The following is a 26,071-nucleotide window of genomic DNA, read 5'->3' as shown; positions in this document are numbered from 1 at the left end:
TCGAGATATTTAATAGTACTTTATTTGAGAGGAACAATAGTTTCATTTCATTCTTTCTCTGAATGTTAATTATCTGTTATAGTCTGCCAATTTTTTGAGTAGCCCACCTGTGGCCTAACATATGAGGATTATTTCGTAATCATTAACAACTTGACGGACTACAGCCAAGTGTATGGTCACGGCGCTATAACGATGTGGATAACGTAAATAATAACATACTTGCACTGTCTATGTTTTAGCCGTTCTATTGTTTCCAGGCGGTATCATGTGGAGGTCAACCTGATAAGTATATTGCTATGGAGCCTCTAGACACCATTACTAACAGATCCCTCCCCTAATATTATTAAAGGTTGAATTAAATAAATATTTCATGAAAGTATACTTATTATATGTAGATAATTATTTTTTCCAATTGTTGAATAGAATAGTGTTAACAACATTCTAAAACATATAGTGATTACTTGCTTAGTTAAGATAACAGCGGACGATTGTGTCAGTTTAATGAAACATGTTATAAATGATATATCTAATCTTATTTTATTATCTTTGATGACATTTATTACGAATGGCTTGTTTACTCGTCTTCAGAAGATGATTCACTATCACTTTCCGAGCTCGTTGATGAATCCAAGCTTTGTGCAGGCGCGCCGGTTTTAGCTCTGTACATAAATATTTCTATTTTAGATATGATTCTTTAAGACTTTTATTTTTATATATATAAAAATGTTTGAGGAAGTTGTGAATTCAAATCAGGCCGACATAAACTAACTTTTTGTCGATTTATATTTATGACTGACTCACCGATAATTAAAAAACTGAAACACCCATAATAAACCAAACTAATCCAAGAAACAGCAGTAGGCTGGTCGTCTTGTTGGATTTAAATATACTGAGCGAAATATAAACATATCAAGGGTATAGTTGACAATACCTTAACATTATGTAGCAGCATTTACATTATGTAGGTATAATTGTATATATTCATTTGAAAAATATTTTTTTATGATAGCATATTCCAAAAGTAACCTCCTATCATTCTTATTTTGTCTTATAACATAACCTACTAAAAACTTTGGAATTTTGAACTATAATTGCTAGAACATTGTTTTCTTTAAAATTTTAAGTTTGATTCATCTTGTCAGAATTTCAATTCATATAATTAAACATTAATTTCGATGATCCAGAAAACTTACAGGTGATAAGCGTCTGCAATTGCCAAAGCAGATGGATGTAGTGAGTCGAGTCCTTGCCGTTCCTGCAGCAACTGCTGAACTTCTTCCTGTGACCTGTTCAGCATCACACCAAGCACCTGTGTACTGGCCGACATTGCTTCTTCAAATCCACACTCCGAGAGATATGTCACAGCCATCTGCAAAACAGCGGGCATAAAGCACTGGCATACAAAATATGAATAAATTTAATACATTACATACACATATTTAAACAATACTTTGTATGCCATTGCTACGGCAAAACACATGATCTTATTTTTTTATAATTATCATTTTTTGTACTGTGCTTTTGAACAAATAAACTATTATAATTATTACAGTCAGTTCAAGGAGTTAAGCAGAGTAAACAACTGCCTACGGGTCCTGAATCGACTGAGTTCCATTAACATTAATTAAGTAATTTATAATATTAGTATGAATCACGTTAATGTCAGAATTTATCAAACATCACATTCATTTATACGTTGTGACTGAATTGCGGCAAGATTATGTAATGCAGTTGATGATTCCAATTCAATTACTTCAAAAAAAGAGAAGCTACATTATATATATATTCATGGAACTGCAATAGCAAACAATATATATTTTTTATTGCACATATAATTTAGAGACATTGTGAACAAAGGTGGACTTATCCCTAGAAGAGATCTTTTCCAGTCATAGGTGATGTTGAGTACCCACTCAACACTATCTATACAATTGTTTTAGGTGGTGGTGCCAAAAAAGTCAAGAACTACTAAATCAAATACGAATAACAAATTGCACAATCTTAAATCTCAATATGATGGCTCATGTGAAAGTGCCAATCGTCTGCTATAGACATGTATAAAATGCATTGTCACGTAATAGTGTGATGCCCAAGGGGTCATGCGTTGCTAATATAGAGAATTAAGGTATCATACCTATCATAGACACCGTGCAGTTAACTTCACTTTCATATATAATAAAAACAATAATATCTCAGGACGATTCACACAGCACTATCTAGTCACAAACTGCTTAGCTTGGGACTAGATAGAGCTTGTAGTATAGGTACAAACATAATATTAGACAACTGATATTAATACCTAGATACGTTTTTTTTGTAAATATATACATAGAAAAAGCCAGATGGATACAAACAATCACACTCATAAATACATGTTTGAACAGAGCGTGAAATCTAACCCGTGACCATCGGAAGTAAAGCGGCATGCTAAACCGCTAGACCATAGCCCATAGCGGCGTTCATGGCCTCGGTGGTCTAGCGGTGTATATATGTTTGGTTACTTGTAGAACATTTAATTGTCACAGTGGCACAAGGCCAGCGATTATCTATTTAAATCTCTTTGAAGTAAGAGACGTTCGAAACATCCTTACATAGTCAAGTCCCATTAATCGTAGCCGAATTTTTTAAAATATAAATATCCATATATTAATCTCTGTATACTTCCTATTATTTAAAAATAGAATTGTTATCAATTGAATTATATAATCTAGATTCTAATGACATTATTTTTCCCCTTTGCAATTTTGATACATATAAATAGACTCGTTTATTTTATCATTAAACAGTGTTATTAGTGTTCATCTTAATTAATACTATGCCAAAGTCAAGTGTATTTGTGACTTAACCAATCATCATTAAAATTTATGTTATAATTATCAAATATTTTTTACATTGGGGATATAAGGACATAGATTACTTTTTGTTCCGGTTTATCATGATCACGCCGAAGCAGCTGACGTTAAAAACTAATTTCACGTAAAACTCTGTCACATTACAATGTTTTACACATTGTAATGTAAGCGGAAGTATAGAGGAAAGGAAATTGTTGGTAGCCATAATACCAGCAATATACACAGAAAGAAAGAAAAAACATACGTTACAATGTACGTTAACAACATACGTTAAAATGTATACCAAATAAAAAAAAAATACAACAGAGGTAACAATGAGAGGTAACAATTATTATTAAATAGCGATTTTTCCGGCAACCCATGGATGTAGAGGAGTGATCAGACATTGAGTCTTATCTACTGACTACTGACCTACAACAACTACTAACTATTGGCGGTTAATTCTAGGTGAATTCGAAACGACCGGATGAATGATCTGAATCATGTTTATCCTGGCCTTTAGCACTACTGCTCCGACAGCGTCTATACTATCGTCTACTTGCGCAAATATAGACGCAGCACAATATCATAATCAACATTTAAAGAATTTATTCAAACTGTTATGAGTTAGTCACTATCTGTTTATTTATAAATAGCCTATTCCATAGATTTTAAATCAGAACATACTAAAATTCTATACACACACCATTCGACTATAATCCATCAAAAAAAATTATACTCACAGCAGCTATACCGGCTTTTCCCACAGTGGCTGCCTTCTGTGCTACACTCGCTAATACCTCTGGTTTGTTCGGTACACCAACTGCTTCAGACCTTTGTAATTTTTGTAAAGCCTCCGACACAGTCTCCCAATTAGGGTCAGATTTGTCTTGTGTGTCTGAACACAACTCTATTATATTTGATAGTGCGTTGGCTGACAATCTGAGAATTAAACGTAATGTTTGTAAAAAAATTCACATGGAAGAGACTAGAAATATTTATGGGGTAAGTAGCGTAACTCGTGTGTGTTAGAAGTGTTGGTCTTCAGCCATTCCATTAATTCTTCGAGTGCCCTCTGCCTCACTCCCATTTTCCTCTCGTGAATTTGTAAACGACGAGTATTATTATGAAACCGATAAATGTCACAGCATGCCCGCCAAATAAAACATAATAATAGTTTCGAAAAGAAAACTATTATGATTATTTATTAATCTATTTAGACAACGATTTAAAAAACATTAATTATTTTTACTTTTACTATTAAATTATGACGTCATATTTGTCTGTTCATTTCATGTATATACGAGGAAATCGCTGCTTATTTGTTTTGAATTTGTAAATAGAGAAAACTACTTGTTTTTAATATATCCTTAACTTACTTTTGTACTGGTGATCTGAGGTCCTGTGTTTCTTCTCTGTCCTCGCCAAGTTGACTGTATTTAAGTATGTCTGCAGCTGCTGCTCGTATTTTACCTTTTACTTCCTCATCTAAAATAGATTACAGATTATTTAATGAAAAAAAAAGAGTTATAAATATCAGGGTGAACAAATAGTTAATTAATATAACCTCCAAGTGGTTGCACCTGGAAAATATTTTATAAATTGCGCCAGCGTAGACTAGTGCAGGTGGGTGCATTATTGCATTATCATAAAAAAGAAATATTGTCTTCTTCTTATATATGTCATCATTCATCACCATTTTAGCCCGGAAGACGTTAATTTGTTCATTCGAATTATATCCTCCCCAATAATCGGTCCTGCGCCGCTTGCATCCAACGCTTTCCAGCGATCTTGACCAGATCGTCGGTCCACCTTGTTTGAGGCCTACCCACGCTGCGTCTTCCGGTCCCTCTTATAAATGTACTATCTAACAATAAAACAACTTCTAGATCGGATCGGTAGTGTACTACCGATCCGATCTAGAAGTTGTTTTATTGACCGGAGATTACCGCAAATATCGAAACTCACAAACTCTACCTCTGTATACTATAATATTAGTATGGACTAATTCATGTTTATAAAAGGACTGATGACAGCCAGTATCTAGGTACTAGGTACCCTGACCTTGGTATTGGTAACAGCTGCACATAGCAGTCAGCAATCTCTCAACGAGCTTGGCTCGCTTTGCGATCCCGAACACAACTAGCTGCGACCAAGCCTGCGCAAGTCGGTCTCCATCACCACCCACCTCCAGGGTCTTAATAATCTGATAACAACCATATAAGAATTCATTAATGTTGGGAAAATGGGGTTGTTAGCAATGAGAAGTAGTAACCCTATTGCTGGAAATGTACCATCAGGTTTACATCCACGTAGACTATCCGCCAATAGATCATCGCGCTTTGTTCTTGGGGAGTTTATTACAATGGGTTAATTGACCTGAGCGCATGGTCATCTTTTCATCGCTAATTAGCGCGTCGACAGTGTATACCGTTGACGTAGATCAGTGTTAATTCCATTATCATTTATTAAAAAAACATTAATGTTCGAAATTTAGGTTAGGTTAGGTACGACTCTTTCCACAGATACAATATTACTATATTACCCAACTGCTTATAGTTTTTTTAAGCGCGAATTTAGCATAATTTCTATCTTAATACATAATATAAAACACAATTTCTTTTGATGTTGAGATAGAAACAGTGTTTAATTGTATCCTGGACTCGAATTGTTTTCTTAATCAATATTTTAATTTTCCTCTCTCAATCTCTTTTTCCTTTAATTATAAGAATTATAAGTTCATCATAGCATATCAAGCGTTTTAATTGTCTTAATCAGTACTAACACAGTTATCATAAAAATTGAAGTATTTGCGTCGTCTAATTACAAGTAAATCTGTGGGTTTCCCCACATACTTATATGGCATGGAAATTGATTAATGAATGTGTGAATGAGTAGATAATAAATTAAATATAATATGATGAGTTTCATTATCTATGATAACGGGTAGATAGTGGTATGCACTTCAATTATTAACAATATGTAAGAAAAGTAAACAATGCAAACAAATTATTATTATGATATTGCAATCATTTAGATTTGACATTACATATGACGTTTTTCAGTAACAGCCTTACATATATATATATATATATATAGGTGAGTCGCTTTTTACAAGAATTGCGCGGACGGAAGAGTATGAAATTTCGCACACTTATAGTTTATATAGCGTAGAAGTGCAGAAAACTATTTTTTTTAATTATACATAAAAAATATATAGTATTTTTTATGCATAATTAGAAAAAAATAGTATTCTCCACTTCTCTCTATATAGCAATAAAAATCATTACAAACACTACCATGTATTTGATACTCACCTCCACATATACTCTTTTATTTATTGTTAAAGTCTGTGGTCAAATTGAGAATAGATTAATATTGTATGTCTTTAATATTACTCGTCTATAGTTTTTTTATGGTCGAATATCGACTACAGGGTAACCACTAGGATACTTAAAGCTACAAATTTATAATCTCGTTTTAAATGTATATTATAAGAGTAGTGTGATATATACAGTACCTCTTCCATTACTGTCGGCTCTGGGACATACACATTTGGAACTAACATATCCAACAGCTGAGTCGTCCTTTCAAGGGGCGCGTGTCTATGTATTAATAAACAATAAGAATAATATATTAAAATATACATTAATAATTATGTTGAAACAATTGTAATATTATTCTTAAATTAATTTTAAGTCAATAATATTTAGTCGAGAAAAGGCTAGACATTTTGGAGTTACAATTTTTTCACAACACGTGTATTTTTTTAAATAAAGTTACAATAATTAAATTATGACCATGATACAAGACCTATATTTGATGTGTCGAGGGATAAAACTAGAGGATGGAGGAGAGGGATTAATCTATTTTTTGTTTCGACTGAATATAGTTTGGATGTTAAGGTAATCGGCGCGTATAAAACACGGCATCTGCATTATACTTTATGTAGATAGTAAGTGTTACCTGCAGGCGACTGTAACTAAATGTCTGTAGTAAATGCTTTCTTTGTAGGCGTCACCAACTAATTTGTAATTATCGCCTTTCATTAGTAATGCATGCAATCTTTCTGCCAAGTTGATATCCTAAAATAAAATGAAAATCAAAAATAAATAAATAAACAAATAACCCTGGATAATTAACACTGCACCATCTAGTTCTACGGTAAGTAGAACTTGTGTTATAGGTACTAGACAACATGGCACATTTATATCAATAAATACTTAGATATTTTTTTTGTAAATACGTGCATAATATACATAGAAAACACCCCGACCGGTACAATCATATTAATGATTACAAATGTTTGCACCGTGCAAGGGAATCGAACCCATCGGAAGTGAAGTGGTGTGCTCAACCGCTAAACCACCGAGGTCGTCAACTTTCGTAGCAGGTTGTAGGCTTGTCGTAGTTGTAAACAGACCTCTAGGTTAATGTTTCATTTTGTAATTGGAATTGCACACATGCTGACGTTTCACCTAATGGTAACTGATTACTGTCACCTATATATATGAATAGCACTATGGACATCACATTACCATGTAATGCTTGTGATGCCAACAGCATAACGGAATCATCTTACTCTACAACCAACACATACTACAAAGAAGTTGTTTAGCGGCTGAAATAAGTGAGACTAAGGAATACCTATGACTTTCTTATAAGTATACTATATAATATACCTACAACTTACTTTTTAAATTTATGAGAAGTGTTAAATTTATGAATGCAAACATTTATAATAGGTGTAGAGTAGAAATGTTAAATGACGTGTTTTTTACATTTAAAATAATTAATATTATCACAGTTTTTGAATCTAGTTAGAATAGCTTTAAATAATATCAAAAGAATGAAATGGGTTGGTATTATAATTGTTTTCATAAAATATAAAGCATACCTGTAAGTGATCACTGCATACACCCATGGCTGTAATGAAGAAGTTTGTATCTGTTGGTTCTTTAGGCTCCAATTCATCTCTTTGTTCTAAATCGTTTAAAATTCCACTCAAAATGTCGAAGCGCGGCCCACCTGTAATATAATTTTATTTAACCATATAATTGAATTTAAAATATATATCCAATATTATTAAAGTGAAATTTTATTTTAATTTATATGTTAGTTTTCTGGAACTGCAAAACAATACTTCTAACTGTTTTTAATAATATTTACCATAAGATGACTTATTAATGAATCACTCACGCATGCCGGGTGTTTATACACAAAAAAACGGTGTAAACGTCGGTGATTATGATGGGCTTGCCCGTCATAATCACCGATCCGGTTTGGTATTGTGTTTAATTTCGAGGTTTTTTTCTTACATTAGAAAACTATGATTTGATTTCATATTTGCCTCTCACGCTATAATATAGGTAGTTGACACTACTCTTCATCTGCCATTTCACATAGACACTTAAATAATCAATACATTAGTATACTTACGTTCTTTACAGAATAAGCACAGGAGATAGTAATACGCGGTAAGTCCAGGGTGGATTCCTAACTGTTTCAACTCGGCTACAATTTGTAACGCTAATTGTTGTAAATTTTTGCCGCCGCCCCACGCCGATATGGATCGAAGACATGCGGACAGCGTTTCTTTATTAGGGGATATGCCCTAAAACATCATTACATTACCATCAGTATATAAAAAAACAACTGTAAAACTTGGGGCTGCTTATAAGGAATGAAGCCTTTGCAAGAGTAAAACTTTTTAAAATCGTCAAGTATTTTTAGTCACTGTTCGTACAACAAAATAATTGGATAACAGTATAAATTTTTAAATTCCATATAAAGTACATTGAAGCAATTTTTTTATGTATTGTATAAAGCTTAGTCACACTATAAGTTGCATTTTAATTAAGGAGTTATAATAAATTAAACATAATTGTAACTTAATATGTAATATTACCTGTTCATTCATTTCCACTAATAAACTTTTCAGTGATTCTGTTCTTAATGCAGTACCTTCTTTTAAATATCCTATACAACCCAGAAGTGAATTGTATGCACTAGTTGAAAGTTTGATCCCATTATCTTTTGCTTCCTGAGTTAGTACATATGCTCTTTCAGCCTGTTAAGAATGTTGGCATTAATAAAACAGTTTTTTAAGTACAAAAAATATGTCATTATAAGGAAAACAAACTTATCATAACATAATTATGTACAATTTTTATGATCACACAGACTTTCTACAATCTATAATAACATATAACAATTTTATTTTTAAATATTATGAAGAACACATTGGTAGGTATAGAAGAATAAATTTAAATGTAAATTAGTTTTCTTTATTTCCACACACAAAGAGATATTTCTTTATAAACTTACCTGATAGTACTTTGCCATGCCCTGAATGATACAACAGTATGCTTCAGGTGTCTTTGGATCAAGAGATTCAAATATTTTATCAGCTAGACCACCTATCCTGTAGTGATACAATATAGTATTATAAAAATAACATATTTTCTTCATTTATTAGAAATCCAACAGCAACAGTACATTTCAACTGAAAGCTAAATTACCAATTTGAATCATATTACAATACCAATTTGACTCGTATTTAATTACCAATTTGACTAAAACCTTTTACAAATTATGCATTATGTTATTAATAATAGCAAATTTTAGTAAACCATTAAACTGGTAGTTGTTGGCGACCGATCGACCAATCCTTTGAAATTCTTATTATTTTTAAATTTATATTTGTAGAAGATTCTTTTTTATTGGTCATGTTATTTGATATACTTCACTACATTGATTCATTGTTCTTTTGATAGTTCCCAACTGCACATTAATTATTAAATATTATATTATTATAGCTATGTATTTTCATCATTTAGACACTTAGACATACACTGATCCACTACTGTTGTGATGTACTAACTTGCAATTTTTAAATGTTTTTTATTATTTAGGGATTTAATTTAATTTTATATATCCTGTCATTTCTTTCAATATATATATATATATATTGAAACAAATGACAGGACATAATTTATGGCTTTACCAATTTTAAAAATAATCTTTTGAACTGAACTTTTTATGTAAATCAATAAGATTATTAAATTAATATAAATTGTATTTTTTGTTAATTTATGACATATTTTTTTATTAAAAGGTTCCTATATAAGAATAATTATATTGGAACCTTTTAAAGAAAAAATATGTAATATAATTCAAGGCCAATATCATGCATATATATAATTATTTAAATATTTTTTTTACAATTATTATTAAGATACTACCTCCATGTAGCTGCTTGTCGCTCTCTAACATTAGCAGAAAACCACCGTTCCTCAAGCCATTCCATTGAATCTGGTTCTTTCTCATTGTAAAAACATAAAAGTTGCAAGAATTCAATTCTCAGTTCCTCACTGACCCCACTAGTTCCTCCGAGGAGTTGGAATATTTTTAGTGAATCCTCTAATAATGCATTATTTATTGTATACTTTAAATCTTCTTCTGTAACCTTGAAACAGTCATAAAAATATAATTTACACAAACCCTAATAGGTTTTACTTGTATAACCAGCTGAGTATGAAATAACTAGTACAGTTGCATCATTAAGGTTATGTACAATAATTAGTTTTTACCACAGATCAAAGATTTTTATTACAAATATTCAGAACAAAATATTTGTATTTAATAACATCATGTAATGTTGTATTTATTTAGATATTAAATAAATTAAAGAAATACTGTATAGCATTTATCATTTAGAAACTAAGTATAGTTGCTATAAATATTTGTATTCTAAATTTTTAATAAAAATAAAATTGTTAGGCTTACTTATTTCACTTTCAAATTGTAAAATTAAATAAAAATAATAATAATTACAATGTAAGTTTTTATAAATAATTAAATTTTTTACCTTGCTTTCATCATTGTATATTGGTTTTGGTGAAAATGCAAGAATTTGAGGATCTGCATTAAAATATGGGGTCTTTTTTCTACCCGGAGGGTCCCACACTCGGGTGTTAAATAATTCAGCATTTTCATCTCGAATCCAAGCCGCTGCCTTGCGGCCAGCTTCAGCAGAGAGTGCATAGGACCGTTTGCGAAAGTTTGATAATGGTATCAAGTATGGATCATCATGATACCTGTTATTAAAATATACCTAATATAATCTTAGTACCTTATACCATGCATGCGAAACTTATACAATTGCATAATAGTACACATTACTGTTAATAATTTATGATACAAATTAAAATCATATCTTCTGTCTAAGATTCCTATACATTTTTTGTAATTATTTATAGATACATCTGTCATAGTCTTATTGTTTAGTTCAGAATTAACTGTGTAATGCAACACAAGAGTCTATTAGGTTCAAGTCGCCTATTAGATATATAAATAAAAAAATACTCATTATTCTTTAGTAAATAAGAGTGTGTTCAAAAAAGTTGTTCTCATATATTACTTGTAATGAGCGGCAGTTGGATCAGGTCCAACAGTAGCAGCCAAAGCTTGAAGAATATCAGTAGGACCTCTAGGTATCCGGGGCGGTGGTGATATTCCGTCACTTGATTTAGCAGTTTGAGGAAGTGATTGTCCTTCTAAGGTTGATGTTGTCCGATAGATGTAAGATAATCTGGACCATTGCCTATTTAACAACAAACATGTTTAGATAAAGTACGAAAGAGGCTCAAATTTTTTAAATTCAACACTCGGTAAACATAACCTAAAATGAAATATATACCGTGGTAAAATTATGTTGGAATACATTTAAAAATAAATTGATTTAATATATTACGAATTATAGAGAATATTTAATTTATCATATTATTGTACTATATAAAAATTAAGAAAAAGAATTTGATAAAATGTTCAATAACTATACTTTTATGTTATGACAGAATTCACAGATTAGATTATCACACAGACCTAAAAAATGACAATTGTCAGTCGAAAACCTTTTTTTCAAGTCTTAGCACAGGCGGCATTTTCAATTTTGAACTGTTTTATCTCTATTAAAAATTTATTGAATAATTAAAATTACTGTTATAGTAACATTTAACAAAAAAAAACAAAGATGTCGAATTCTAAACGAGCTTAATTAAAAAAAAATATTATTGACTGCCACCTGCGATTAAAATATTGTAGTCTATGTCCATCTTATTGATACCAACGATCTTTGGGCTAATTATGTAACACTATATGAAATCGTTTCTGTTAAAGTTGTAATGCAATACAAAATTATTTTGATTTATAAAATGCGCTAATGTAAGGTCGAACGACGGCAACATAAATAATTTCTATCGATATGTCTCTGTTGTATTTACTTTACGACGACAGAAGGAATTATAACATTACAAAACATCCAAGTAACATACAGACGCTCATTCGCATTTAGATAGGTAAACAAGTAGCAAAGAGTGTATAATAAGTAGGTATCAAACAGGGCAAGTATTATGTACTCGTATGACAGTAGGTAGATAGGTAGTATGTACGCAGTCTATTTAATAAAACAACATAGACTTTTTTGTATGATAATTTTATATTTTTTTAATGGAAGTCAAAGTAATGATGGATTCGCCTGCGCTAACGGACGATGACAAAATAAGTATAAACTCATGTCAGTAACTGATCTAACAGCCCTTCGTGGCAAATTCAATACATATTTATCATGATGATATCCAGAGTGAACAGCATGGAAAGAACTTGACATGGTAGGTAAATGTACCTAGCTACATTGCAATGGCTAGCAATGGGGTCATTGGTCCTCAATACTAACACTCTCCTTCTCCTTGTTAATGGAACGTTGCACCTGCCTGTACTAATGATATAGGCTAGCGAGAGAGACACTAGTGGAGATTGATTGCACGGGCGCGAAGTTAGATTAGTCACTTTACTTTGGAGATTTAAGCATATATCTTATCTTTTCTCTCTCTTGACTCTCTCTGATCTTGTGATCCGCTTAGTGCTAACCATACTCCTCCCAACCGCAAAAGGCAAAAATAAAAGTATCTTTTTTAATATTAAACTATTCAATTTATTATTGAATCATTAGTCAGTATCTATACTGTATAAAAACTATGACAACTACTCTACTCTGGTTTAATGACCACATTTCAAATTACAAATTATAATATAGATTAGGTAACAAATAATAGGTATACAAAAAATAGACTAGCACGAAAACCTTTACTATGATTCATAAAATACCACTAAAACTAAAATATATAAATAGTTTTTAATGGATAGAGGAATGTCAATGTAAGTAACCAAAAGTAAGTAAACATACAAGAAGCACTGTTAGCTGGTTTGATTATAGTATAATTTTGTATACATTGGTTTTTCAAGGCATTAAACACAAATTTATCTGGACATTTTGATGATATTCCTACGATGAGATTGCCTAATCCTTGTATGCACGTAATGTAAGAATGTTCACTACCGAATTTTGTGAAGTTTCCTATTTTGGTACATTTGTAATTGGGTTCACAGTGGTATGGTGTAGTACTAGAGCAATTCTTATGCTTTAAGTCAACAATAAAATTGGGGGGACAACTAATGTTGTACGGCACCCAATTAATGCAATTTATGAAGTTGTCGCAATTGTAACTGTTGATAAATATTCCATTTGTAGTACACTGAAACTCTGTAGCACTTGTACTCACTTGAACATCAGTTTTAGATTGCTTAACCGTGCATTTTTCTTCGACATTGTCATACAAAAGGCCATCAGGGCAATTTGTAGAGACCGCTATGATCATTTCGTTCACACTTTTGATGCAAGTTATGTAGGAAGCATTATTAGATGGATTTGTGAAATTTCCTGTATTCGTACATGTATAGTTTGGTTCACAATGAAAATTTGTGGAATTAGAGCAAATCATATCTTGATAGTTGACAATGAATCCTGATGGACACGGAATTTCGTATTCGATAAAGCCATTGCAAACAAGGTAACTTGAGCAGTTGTGACTGCTCATAAACTTTCCATTTGTACTGCAGAGTTTACAATTTGCAAGGCACAGACTCTGCAATGAAATTTAGATAGGTTGATTAGTTTATGTTTATATTTGTTGTACACGCGATATGGTCGGCGTGAAATTTACTTTATTTTTCTAAAATAAAAATAGCCTAAGTTACTCCTATTACATCAGCTATCTGACAATAAAAGTCCCGTCAAAATCGGTCCAGCCATTTCAGAGATTAGCCAGAACAAACAGACAGACAAAAATTGTAAAAAATGTTATTTTGGTAACCGTATTTATATTCATACACATGTAGTAAAAAACGGTTATTTCAATATTACAAACAGATACTCCAATTTGAATTGTATGTATGTATGTATTACGTTAGTTGTATTACATTAATATATATTTATATCAGGTTGTATGCATTTGTCTGTAATATTTTTCAATTCAATGTGTTCACCTTTCGGTGTAAGGAATAACCAGGAATAGACTAGGAGATACTGAAGACATTTTTTTGTCATCTATACTCTATAATAATATAATAATAATAACCATTATTAACTTACAGCAAGTAGAATTAATATCCAAAGGTGTAACTTTTCAAAAGTCATTGTTATCTACATGGAGATATTATATTACTAGCGATTGTACTGTTACACTGTGAATACATAAATGAATGCTACTTATTTCTCGTACAGTAGTTTACCTTTCCTACGTATTCTTATCAAAGTAAAGAAACAGAGGATTTCCGTTGAGTATATTACATTATTTAGAGATGTAGGCACTGGAGATAACAGAGAAGAAAACATCGACATTACATAAAGTTATGTCATATGTTGTCGATGAGCATTGGTCCGTATGCTGTACCGTATACTGAAAATACCTATAAATATTTCTACTTCTGAAGAGGGCGTCAATTGAGATGGAATGTGGTCGATATTAAATTATAATACTACATTTGCTTTAATATCTTGTAGACTATCCGGTATTAGTTAAGTAAGTGGCAGTAAAGTCCTCGAGTGCTGACCGCGAACCGGAAAATGCAGTGACCGACGATCTAGTCAAGATGACGTCCGCCAGGAAGACGGAAGGCGTTGGATGCGAGCAGCGCAGGACCGATCATCGTGGAGATGTTTGGGGAGGCCTTTTTTCTTCCTGGCTGAAATATATATAATAATATTTCTTAAGATTACTTACAGTACACTAGTTCATTATATAGAAACTTAAATTGGCAGCATTCGTAAAGGTTCATTATTATTGGTAACATAACTTCTGAATTGTTATTATTATAAATAGACGCCACAACTTTCAATACTTTTGTATTCATAATTATATAGACAATAATAAAGCCGTTTGACGTTTTTATGAAGAAGACGGTAATAACTATACCTACTATATCTTTTAAGATCTGTTTACGGTGGTCATTATAGTCTAAAATGTTATCCCACATAAAGATAAATTTAACAACACTCTATTCATTACGTTGCGGCTTAAGAATATCATGTAGATTAATGCCTAGATACTTATATATATATATATATATATATATATATATATATATATATATTATAATATAGATACATGACATTCTATAAGTTGTCAGAGAATTAATACTAGACTGCAGATATAGATGACTACAATATAGTTCTAAATCGAGTTAAGAATATAATAACAGAAACATATGACATATTTATAATAATATAGAAATCTATAAAATTAAATTAGGGTTATAAGTTTGTCCGGTGATGCTGTAAACGCTAGAGCTACGGGCAACGGCATTAGTATACTGTGAAAAAAAGGTGATATCTTATTCTTTATAATTTTGTACCAGAGAGAGACTTTGTACGAAATACCTCTCTGTGTCACACATTTATGCCACCAAGCAACATGCGTTTGTGAATTATGTGCCCATTTTATACTTAGCAGTAAAATAACAGTCCACATAGGCATGACATCTTTGTTTATCTTATAGGGTCAATTTTAGTAGATATTGAATATTTTGGCGACTATGTACTCCAATATATTTTTAATACACATAAAGGAAGTTATGATCTGAATAATGATGAATATAGAAGTATATTGAGCTTGGCTAAGATTAGGAATTTCTATATATTTTATTATATCTATGATGCCGTTCATGACTACGATTATGAGTTCATTATTCTAGTCACGTAAAAAAAATTCGAAAAATATTTTAAGAAATAATTAATTTCTCGCACTTAATTTCCTCTCTATGTAATATTTACATGCGATATCAATGATAAAAGAGCGGATTATATATATGTCAATGTATGTATAAATCTTGTTTTAGGTAAATAATTTGCTCTATTTTAGATGAAGTCAGTTTAGGTAAGGAACATTTGATATTGTCTGGTTTCTTTTGTTACAACTTTATAATATTTATTGGTGTCTTTAATTATTTATTAAATCATTACTGCTTTAGAAATGGATTACTAGGAAATGTATAGAGAAATGAAGCATAAAACGTGGTCTTATCGCTAAAGCAATCCCTTCCAGGTAACATATACAGGAGAGAAGTCAGAAGATGATAGGGGCAGAGACGTAGCGTTGGGGGTGCTGAAGGGGCATGCCGCCCCCAAAAGGACAATCTTCACGATTTTTCTTAAAGTAAAGAATTCAACTGTGTGTATAAACACAATAGAACATATTTTTTTAATTAATTAACAAAAATATTCTTTTTCATAATAATTAAAATAGAGGGGACGACGTATTTCCGTGGCGTGGAAATACCACTTCATGTCACGGACTAAGTAAAACCTTTTTGTATTATCACATTATGTTATCTATGGTATTATGAAAATTAGATGACCTTAGGAATAATTTATTTGTTTTAGTTAAAATAAGTTGTATATTATTTGAGATTGTACAGAATGTTCAGACACAATTTTCACTCACACTTTGTCATTTCATTTCGGGTTCTGGATTTGTACCTATCGCTCAGATAAGCTTAACATTCTTGAGCCGAGTTAGAATTACAGTAAACCATTATAATCAGTATATCGCACCATTCGTGGAAAAAGGAAGTAAGTGATTTTCACCAACTTTTCAGGAGCTTAAAAAAACTGTCCTATATTTTTTGTATGAGTTCTAGAAATAAGTTTCAAAGAGAAAATCGTAGGTCACAGTTGCCTTCAACTACATGTGTCATTTAATTTAGGAACAGCTTCATGTACTTCCAGATAATCTAAAAAAACACGGTTACTTCTGTATTCCACGAAACACAAAGAACATTTGCAGGGGTAACTACAATTATTGCTTTATTGTTATGTATTTTGAAATATATGAACAAATTTAACTTTACTTACGTCTTTATACTCTCCTATATTTCATTAAAATCCAGAATTGCAAGTATAATTACGTTGTTATTTAACGAAATATAATTTTTTGTACATCGAGTTACGTATTTCTAGGGAGCCATTTATTTTAGTTTAGTTAGTGTATTTATAAAAATAGCTTTTATAATGCGGAAAGTAACTGAATATTTAATTTGTATCATGTAATACCTACTTCTTACAGTAAATAGTCTATTATGTGCGTGCATGTAAGTCAAAAGAATAAATATAGAGGCGAAAATTATTTAGAGAATATGAAAACAAACAGGGTTATTATTAATTTATTATTATTTTTAAAGAAATGTTTATTGCCTCCATAATCAACTTAATCAAAAAATGTTCAAAATAGTGATATTTTTATTATTTTTATTAATGTTCATTATCCTCAACTTTGGAATCGGACTCTGTGGTTTAGTTTAGTTTAGTCTTAGATTTAGTACTTAAGTTCTTATAAAACGTCTGATAGTGTGGTGGTATGTTTTTATCTTTATATAGATTCATCAAGTCTTTGTATATATTTTAGGTATCGGTAGCGGTGCATCATACTAATGCTTGATTTCAGAAGGCTCGCTGTGTGCAGCTCTTTTTTTCTCATAAGTCTTCCCCTTCTATTTGTCTATTATTTGGTGTCTCATCAGCGAATGCGTATTTTATTTGGAATTTCCCCGGACATTGAGGATCTGCCGAAATCTCTTTAATTTTACTCCAACTCGTGTAGTAAATATATTAGGTCCTAACATATGAAATTTGTAAGGGAGTAACCTAATTACTCCCTTACAAAACGCCAATTTCAGTTGATTTTTCAAAATATAATATATTTATTTAATCAAAATATGGTCCATTGCTCTTCATGCACTTTTGCCATTTGATAGGTAGTTTTATTGATCCCTTTACTAAAAAACCATTAGGACGGGTTGATTGGATATAAATCGGACTTGAATTTTTTCCCTTGCAAGAAGTTATCCAATTTTGAAGTAAAATATCAAATTTAAATATACATAGAAAACTCCCAGACCCACACAAACAATCTTACTCATGAATACAAATATCTGCACCGTCCGAGGAATCGAACCCGCGACCACTGGAAGTAAATCGGTGTGCTTAACCGCTAGACCACCAAAGCCAAATTGGGACAGGCCTATATCCAACTGTGGATAGACAAAAGTTGAAATTATGATGATTAGTACTTTAATAGTTTTCAGAAATCTTAATCTTAATATAATATTCTAAACGTGAAAGTTTGTAAGTATGGATCTTTGTTGCTCTTTCACGCAAAAACTACTGAATAGATTTTTACGAAACTTTACACTAATATAGTTTATGCATCTGAATAACACAGGATATATTTTTTATTGAAATTTAACGCGGACACAGCTAGTAATTTATAACAAAGTAACGTTTGCGGGACCAGCTAGTATTGTATGTGTACCTATTATGACCAGTGGGAATTAATATTGAATATTATTGCTAGCAATATAAGGTACATTTAGTTCCACGCGGTCCATCCTGGAAACCATCGTTAGTTAATTCCTGTTAGACCTACAATAAGATTCACTGGCAATTGTATATTCGTTTATCCATATTTAAAATAGAAGTATTCTTTTTATCTATTGTTTTTATATACACTTCTATCAATTCGCTCTTCTATGGTAAATGTCTAAAAGCAGATCGATTTTTCTATCATTTATTATTACTATTCCTGGCAAATGCATCTGATCTCCTGCTCCTCCTATCATCCATCATTGGTGCCCGTCAGCTTATACAATTAGCTAAAAATAGTTTATTTTTTACTTAATTTTAATTACATGAACATATTCTTATTTTTTTTCTTCTTGTAAATACATGCTGTATTTAAAATTACCCAACATCAGGTATGAAATGCTACGTGTAATAAAGAAGTAACTACAACTACACTTTACGCATTGTGAAGTTTTGCTGGGGGAAAAGTATGTAACAATAATCACACATAAACTATCAGCTAAAAGTTTCGTAGAAGAAGTAAGTAATTAGAATTACACAATAGTCCTAGATTGTAAGATATAGGAACAAGTATTTAAGTATATTTGCGTTAAACATTTTTTTGTAAATCTTCTTTTAAAATTTACGTAAATACAATTATGACTTTATGAGCGGGATAATTGTAAAGCGAATAAATGCAAATACGCATACCTCTATTTTATGCTGGAATTTTATGTTTTCTAAAGTCGCAAAATTTTAGTATTTTTGCATTTATTTCTTCATTTTTGTCGATAGCTTCATGAGATTTTGACAGAAGGTGTAAACCGTGAAGCTCGCTTTATTTATGTAATAAAACATTTTTGACGCAAGTGTAGTTGCGGCCTTTTTACACGGGATGTGCGATATCATAATCCTCTAAATAGAATAGAAAATTATGACATCAAACCAAACAACTTTTCTTAGTATGTCACAAAATGATTACATTATTATATTGATACAAACAGTGATAATGTACAATTAAACTATAAAATCCAAGTAATATCTAATTAGGGATATTAAATTTTCTTGCTATATAAAGGACATTGTCTGCAAAATATTACATAAGTAGAAAAGAAAATGGCACATAACCTAGTCATTCGTGCATATCTTGTAAGTTGTGATTTCTTATACCTCAGTGATCGTTTATTTATGATATTGATCCTTATATAAATTCTATGAAATTATTGATGTGTAGGCCAGTGAATGTGAGCATTAGTTTTTTTTGTTCAACTAAACTACTGAAGCGGTAAATAAGGTGAACTTCATTAAACATTTAACTGAAGATCATATAATTTACTTTACATATTAATGAAATATAGTTAAATCGGAATCGATATAACGAGGGTGGTGTCGTTAGACTGTTCCTTATGTTGGTCCAAGAGGGACTCCTATGTTCAACAGTGACTTGAGATTGGACGAAATCATGAATATTATATCAAGAAAGTTAATCTATTTCAGTATAGGCATGTAAACAATCACATATTAACATTAGACTTCTTGCATCCTTTGGAGAACTATTGAGAAATTTTGTTATTTTTTGCTTTATAGATTCTTTGTTTAGCATGGCAAGCGTACGCTGTAGTCGACTGTACAGTAAGTGGAGCCGGCCGACACCCTGATCCAGACGATACTACCTGTCAAAACTACACTCTCTGTGTCTACGATAGTACCTCGGGAACTTACCTCTCGTACAATTACGTATGTCCTACTAGTTCCGTTTTCGACCCTTCAACTTCTCAATGCACTGCGTCTGATAATTATGTCTGTAACGTAACCATTGCTGATACCACCACCACCACTACTACTACTACTACGACGACAACTACAACAACAACGACTACTCCACCTCCTACAACTACTACTACTCCCACTACTACACCTACTCCTACTACGACTCCGACTACGACTCCTACTACGACTCCTACTACAACTCCTACTACGACTCCTTCTACGACTCCTACCACAACTCCCACAACTACTCCTACAACTACTCCTACAACTACTCCTACAACTACGCCTACTACTACTGCCATTCCTTCCCTCTGTACAGAAAACGGGTTCATCGCCGATCCTGATTCTACTAATTGCACCAGCTACATACAATGTATAGAAGTCGGTAACAGTTTTATCGAAAGTAATGAAACTTGCCCGGATAATACTTATTTTGATCCAAATACGACTTTCTGCGTATTTGACTACAATTGTCCTGTTCCCTTTAGTTGCACATCAACTGGAAGATTTCCTGATTCAGCGGACCCCACTTGTCAGACATATTACTTGTGTATAGAGGCATCCAATGGGACATATTATGGATATAATTACACATGCCCTTCTCCGTCAGTATTTAGTCCTACACAGCAATTTTGTAGTACTACATATACGTGTACCTAATACAATAATACTGTGTAGAATCATTATAGTGTAACAAGTGATTTAACAGATTAAATAATGTAATTTGTGAATAAGTGATTAAAACTGAAATACATATATTGACATTTTCTTCATTATCATTATTGTTCTATATAATATTAAGAAGAAAACTCAGTAAAGAATGTCAAGACCTTTTGAAGATAAAGCCGACCATATTTGATCATTTATCTATGTTATTTGTTTAAACAGAGATAAATATTTGAAGCGAGTATAACCGTGTTTTTAATTTCACACACAGCTTTATCTCACAGACTGTTTTGTGTAAATATATATGTACTACCAGAAAACAAAAATTAAAATATTACAGTTTAGTATAGGTACACTTAGTTAACTTGGTTTATAAAAAATTGCATTTGTTCATGAAGTAACTTTTGCTTATATAATCCAACTGAAATCAGTTTCCTGTTTATTATATTTTTTTATAGATCTTAATAGTGGTTATTTTAAGGAAATAAAAAGATTTATAGCGTTACTAATGCTGAAGTTAAAACTCCGCGATTAGGTATTTGTATAATATTTTAATAAAAAGTTGTCAATTTCTAAAGCAACACTCATGTAACGGAACTCTTATGTCCTATGTCGTGTTTATTTTTTGCACTTCTCACTATGTAATTATGTAAACTGGTGTTAACATTAGTAGAGTAATTCCAATGTGATTGGGCACTTAGGAGGCTCACAAGTTTTCTTGCTTTTTGTAGATTGTCACTTAATTTGGATTCTGAATATTTAACATTAACATTATTTCTCGTCATATTGGTATAAGTTTGTAAATTTTCTGGTACTAAGCTCGGATTGGCCACTGTTTTTTTCATAGTAGAATAAAATGTCTTGAAATAGTTTTCTCTAGCTTTATTTATAAATGATGCTGGTATCTTTATTCTTTCACGTTTATCGCCAACAATTGTACTTACTGTAGCGTATAAAATTTCATTTATACTTGCATAAGGAGGGATTTTCTGATTGTTTATATTCATGGTTCTCTTATGATCGTTAAGAAAATGTTGTTTGTAATTCTCATAATTGAATTCTGGAATGCTTGTAACTAAGAAAGAAGATTCGTTCACTCGACGTACTTGATATGTTTCAACGCTAAAGGAAAACGTGAAATAATTAATAAATATAAATTGCGAAAATATAATATTTGTGTTAATGTAAACAGACATGAATATGAATTAAATTTTATAGTTATTAAATTTTATTCTGTTGACATGCTACTTTGACACTGTATTATTTTGTAAACTGAAGTAGTAAAGAGGAATTATTTGGATTTTGTTTATAAATGATAAACTCGAAAAACATTACGCAATTAAAAAAAATATCTATAGAATAAACATACTAAAAGTTTCTATGATAGTGGTACCTGTGCGGTCGATAGTATTATTTATCAAATGTCACATGATACTATATTTTTTACAAAGTCCCATGACGCATGAATCTGTATATTCGGGATCATTGTAAAATCTATTGAAAAGGTTTTCATCTCATCTATTAATAGAGTGATTCCCGAGAAAGATAATGTGTTAAGGTTTTGTGAAAATTAATTTAAATATCCGTGCGAAGTTGGGGCGCAATGTTAGTTACATACATATATAATATATCAAGTTGGCCCACAATCAAATTATCTACTGTTTAACTACTGAACAGTAGATAATTTTGTCTGTCTGTGGATTTGGCTTTATGTTAGGACTATCAATGCAATAATATCCCATCTTCCGTATACATAAATATACAAATTACACCATAAATCCTATTGTAATGAACAAAAGTACATACATTTATATATTACAACTATCACAAGTTGTAACTATAACAAAGGCAAAGGCGTCAAGAAGGTGATGTTATCGCAACTGCTAGTAAAAAGTGAATGAAATCAGACAATGGATGTCGAGAGTCAGATCTCATAGCTGGGAATCAAGGTCAAATTTGTCTGGCAAATCATCCAAATACCCACAGATTCTGAATACAGTTTGCTGTACCAAATTGTGCTCTACTCATAGATGGTAAAAGACGTATTTTTATGGGTGCTAAGAGAAAGCACTTACGCCGATATCAGGGAAAACAGTATGAGACTGTTCCCGGAGTTATTATTGTTTCAATGCCATGCTTCTTAATTGCTACTTCCGTAAATTAACAATGGAATGGAATAGCTCTTATAGTTATCTCTTATTATTACAATAATACTTTATGTTTAAATTTAGACAGTAGCATGAGGGATCAGTCTCCACTCAGACCACATCTCTGATATTGACACATTAAGAAAACAATGAATAAAAATAATATTCTATTCTATATTCCTTTTTGCAGTTTTGTACTGAATTGAAAAATTACTAAATATTTTAGTAACGTGTATTTATGTTTTAAAATCATTAAAATACTCAAATCTTGTATTAGTCAAAAAGTTAGTTATTATTATTAGTAACTGGATATATTAGTACCTTTTAGATACCTGGGACCTAATTACGTAAAGACGTTACTATTAATTCTCATTGTAATGTATTAAATTCGGTCAATTTCACCCAATTTAATATGTTTTGTACGAACCAGTTGAGAGTAGTAGCGACAACTGCATAATCGTAGATTTTTATCAGTTATAATTGAGAAATGTTAATAAGATCGTTTCATTAGGGTCCATCAAGCAGGTAGATCGTTTTTAAATGTAGCTAAAATGTTTGAAAGTTAATCTCATTTTCTAATGTCTAAACTTACTTATTTTCACGTTACTTAATTAATAACGGAGTGCTACATGACATAGTAAAATTGCGTGCAAATCTATATTCCCTATCAGATACTAATATAAGTATCACAAAGTGCTGGTGGTAGATACTTGATATTTTGTATAAGTACATGCTTATATGTAATAGTAGTATTCAGTAACAAACTTGTGAAATCTCACGATACGAAATTATTCGCTCGATATACGTTTATCTTTAATTAATGCAATATCAATACAGTAATTCTATTGTTAGAAAAATAACATTGTTACTACTCTATGTAGTTCTCTGTTCGTTCATAACATTAGTTACCATGTGACTTATGTGAGTAATTGTGTATCTATTAAAAATCGCTTTCACTCGTCTTCGCGTCAATTGCAATTGATATTTCCCTTATGAAATAGAAGAAAATCTACCAGATACAATATTATTTTATAAAAAAAAAATGTTATGAAACAGGTATTTTGTAAGGCTCAGTTAATTAAATTTTTTTAGACAATTCAACATACGACCGTCTTAGTCTCGCATTCAACGGGAGTAAATGCAACTGGGTGCACCTTACGCAACTTGAATAGAAACAAGACACAATTTACGTGATTTGATTTGGAAGTAGGTGTTTAAATACGTTATATTCTGTACGTCTCATGAAACAGCAAATGTTCGCAGTTTCACTTGCGTCAGTTATATCCAAATATAAATAAAGCGATGTTATACCTAACTAAAATATTTTGATACAAACTTTAAACATATTTATCATATCATATGTAATTTTAACAATTTAATGTTGCAGTAATTAGCTACTTATGCTACTAGTATTTGTAGATATAAGGTATATAAGAAGAATTGCTAATTAACAAAAAATAAGAACCATGAGAACAATGTTATCGATTGTGAAAATAAATGTCAAAATTCGTTTTAGAAAGTTAAGTTGTATAGCGTAATATAGATGTTACCTACTCTTTAATTGAGTATGTTACAGGCAATAAGAGTAGTTTATTGCCTGTTACATACACATATGAACATACATAACATACGAACATAAAACGATATTTGTTATGATTAAAGGATCATTTACCATAATAAAACAGTATCACAAAATATAGATCTTTTCTTTTAAAATTATTTTCCTTGTTATAAGCTATTAGACAAGTCTCTATCACCTGTGTTATTACCATTTATATAAGTAATTGCGTTTTATCGTTATGCAATTTTATCTATAGGTATAAAGTTCCTTGACAGCAAATCATATACACGGATATGCAACAAAACCAGATTTCCGTTAGTGTTCCTTTTAGACTAAATACAAGTTTATATAACTTACATTAATTTACAAGTAATAACGGAATAAGATCACGAATCTCTATGCAAACGTTTTCCTTAAAGTGGATTCTGTTTCATTTATAAACGTGTACTGAATGATATTTAGTTTACGAAAGTCTGTTATGCATCTACTTGGTAAATAAGACGTGTATGTGCTCATTGAAATTTAACAATTTCACTGAATAACATTGTTATTATCCATGAATACCAAACCATAATGTTTCGCAATACGTTGCAGTTCGAACGCAACTGTAATTTTTGTTTAAAACTATTAAAATAATCAAATGTTGTATTATTTAGAAAAGTAACTGTGTACATATATAGAATCTTTCAGATACCTGGGACCTAATTATGTGACAATGATATTATTGATTCTCAATTGTAATGTATTGGTAATTAGGTGAATTTGCTATTTAGGTAACTTCCGATATATGTAGATATATACATATATATTTATATTATTCCTTTGCGTAAATAATTTTATTTCTTGGCTGAAACAGATTAAAATTTTATATTTCCTAGATTCACCTTGGTAGTATTTTGGGTGCAAATTAGTAATACTTTCAGTAAATTGGTGTCAGTGAAAATAAGAGTAAACTAAATTATAATTTTATACATAAATTATTGAATTACAATTTTCTGTGACTGGAATACTACATAATTGGATGGCTGAATTCCTAGCGAATAACTATCGACTATCGCCCATAGTCATAATTACACCACACCACGATGGCAATCCGATTTAGCACACCGCTTTACTTTTGCGGGTTCGATTCCTCGCATGATACAAATGTTTGTTTTCATGAGTGTGATTGTTTGTAGTCTGGGTATTTTCTATGTATAATGCGTATTTATTTACAAAAAACTATCCACGTATTTATATCAGTTGTCTAACCCATAATATAAGCTCTGCTTAGCTTGAGACTAGATGGCGCTGTGTGAATTCTCTTGAGATATTTTTATATATTACATCATAAAATATTCTATTGTATCTATATTATTAT

The 26,071-nt window shown here is 31.2% G+C and overlaps 3 protein-coding genes across 3 annotated transcripts; 1 reads left to right on the top strand and 2 right to left on the bottom strand.

The window, feature by feature from the left end:
- Positions 1-511: 511 nt before the first annotated feature.
- On the bottom strand, positions 512-11,692 carry LOC131854802 (small ribosomal subunit protein mS39). The gene is made up of 15 exons (XM_059205964.1): positions 11,533-11,692; positions 11,254-11,436; positions 10,702-10,930; positions 10,076-10,299; positions 9,159-9,255; positions 8,740-8,901; positions 8,271-8,445; positions 7,729-7,859; positions 6,798-6,916; positions 6,352-6,436; positions 4,896-5,037; positions 4,211-4,319; positions 3,575-3,773; positions 1,194-1,369; positions 512-659 (listed from the first exon to the last, which is right to left on the bottom strand). The coding sequence occupies exons 1-15, from the start codon at positions 11,556-11,558 to the stop codon at positions 575-577; spliced, it is 2,142 nt and encodes a 713-aa protein (XP_059061947.1). The 5' UTR covers positions 11,559-11,692; the 3' UTR covers positions 512-574.
- Positions 11,693-13,006: 1,314 nt separating this feature from the next.
- Positions 13,007-14,367, bottom strand: LOC131854755 (probable endochitinase). The gene is made up of 3 exons (XM_059205896.1): positions 14,323-14,367; positions 13,460-13,816; positions 13,007-13,426 (listed from the first exon to the last, which is right to left on the bottom strand). Exons 1-3 carry the CDS (start codon positions 14,365-14,367, stop codon positions 13,007-13,009), a joined length of 822 nt encoding a protein of 273 aa, XP_059061879.1.
- Positions 14,368-19,683: 5,316 nt separating this feature from the next.
- LOC131854794 (integumentary mucin C.1-like) lies at positions 19,684-20,997 on the top strand. Its single transcript, XM_059205956.1, has 2 exons — positions 19,684-19,716; positions 20,155-20,997. The coding sequence occupies exons 1-2, from the start codon at positions 19,684-19,686 to the stop codon at positions 20,995-20,997; spliced, it is 876 nt and encodes a 291-aa protein (XP_059061939.1).
- Positions 20,998-26,071: the final 5,074 nt, after the last annotated feature.

Source organism: Achroia grisella, unplaced genomic scaffold, assembly GCF_030625045.1.
Source record: "Achroia grisella isolate CSIRO2021 unplaced genomic scaffold, CSIRO_AGI_Agris_v1 utg1245, whole genome shotgun sequence".
Classification (NCBI taxonomy): domain Eukaryota; kingdom Metazoa; phylum Arthropoda; class Insecta; order Lepidoptera; family Pyralidae; genus Achroia; species Achroia grisella.
This window is presented reverse-complemented; position numbering and strand designations above follow the sequence as displayed.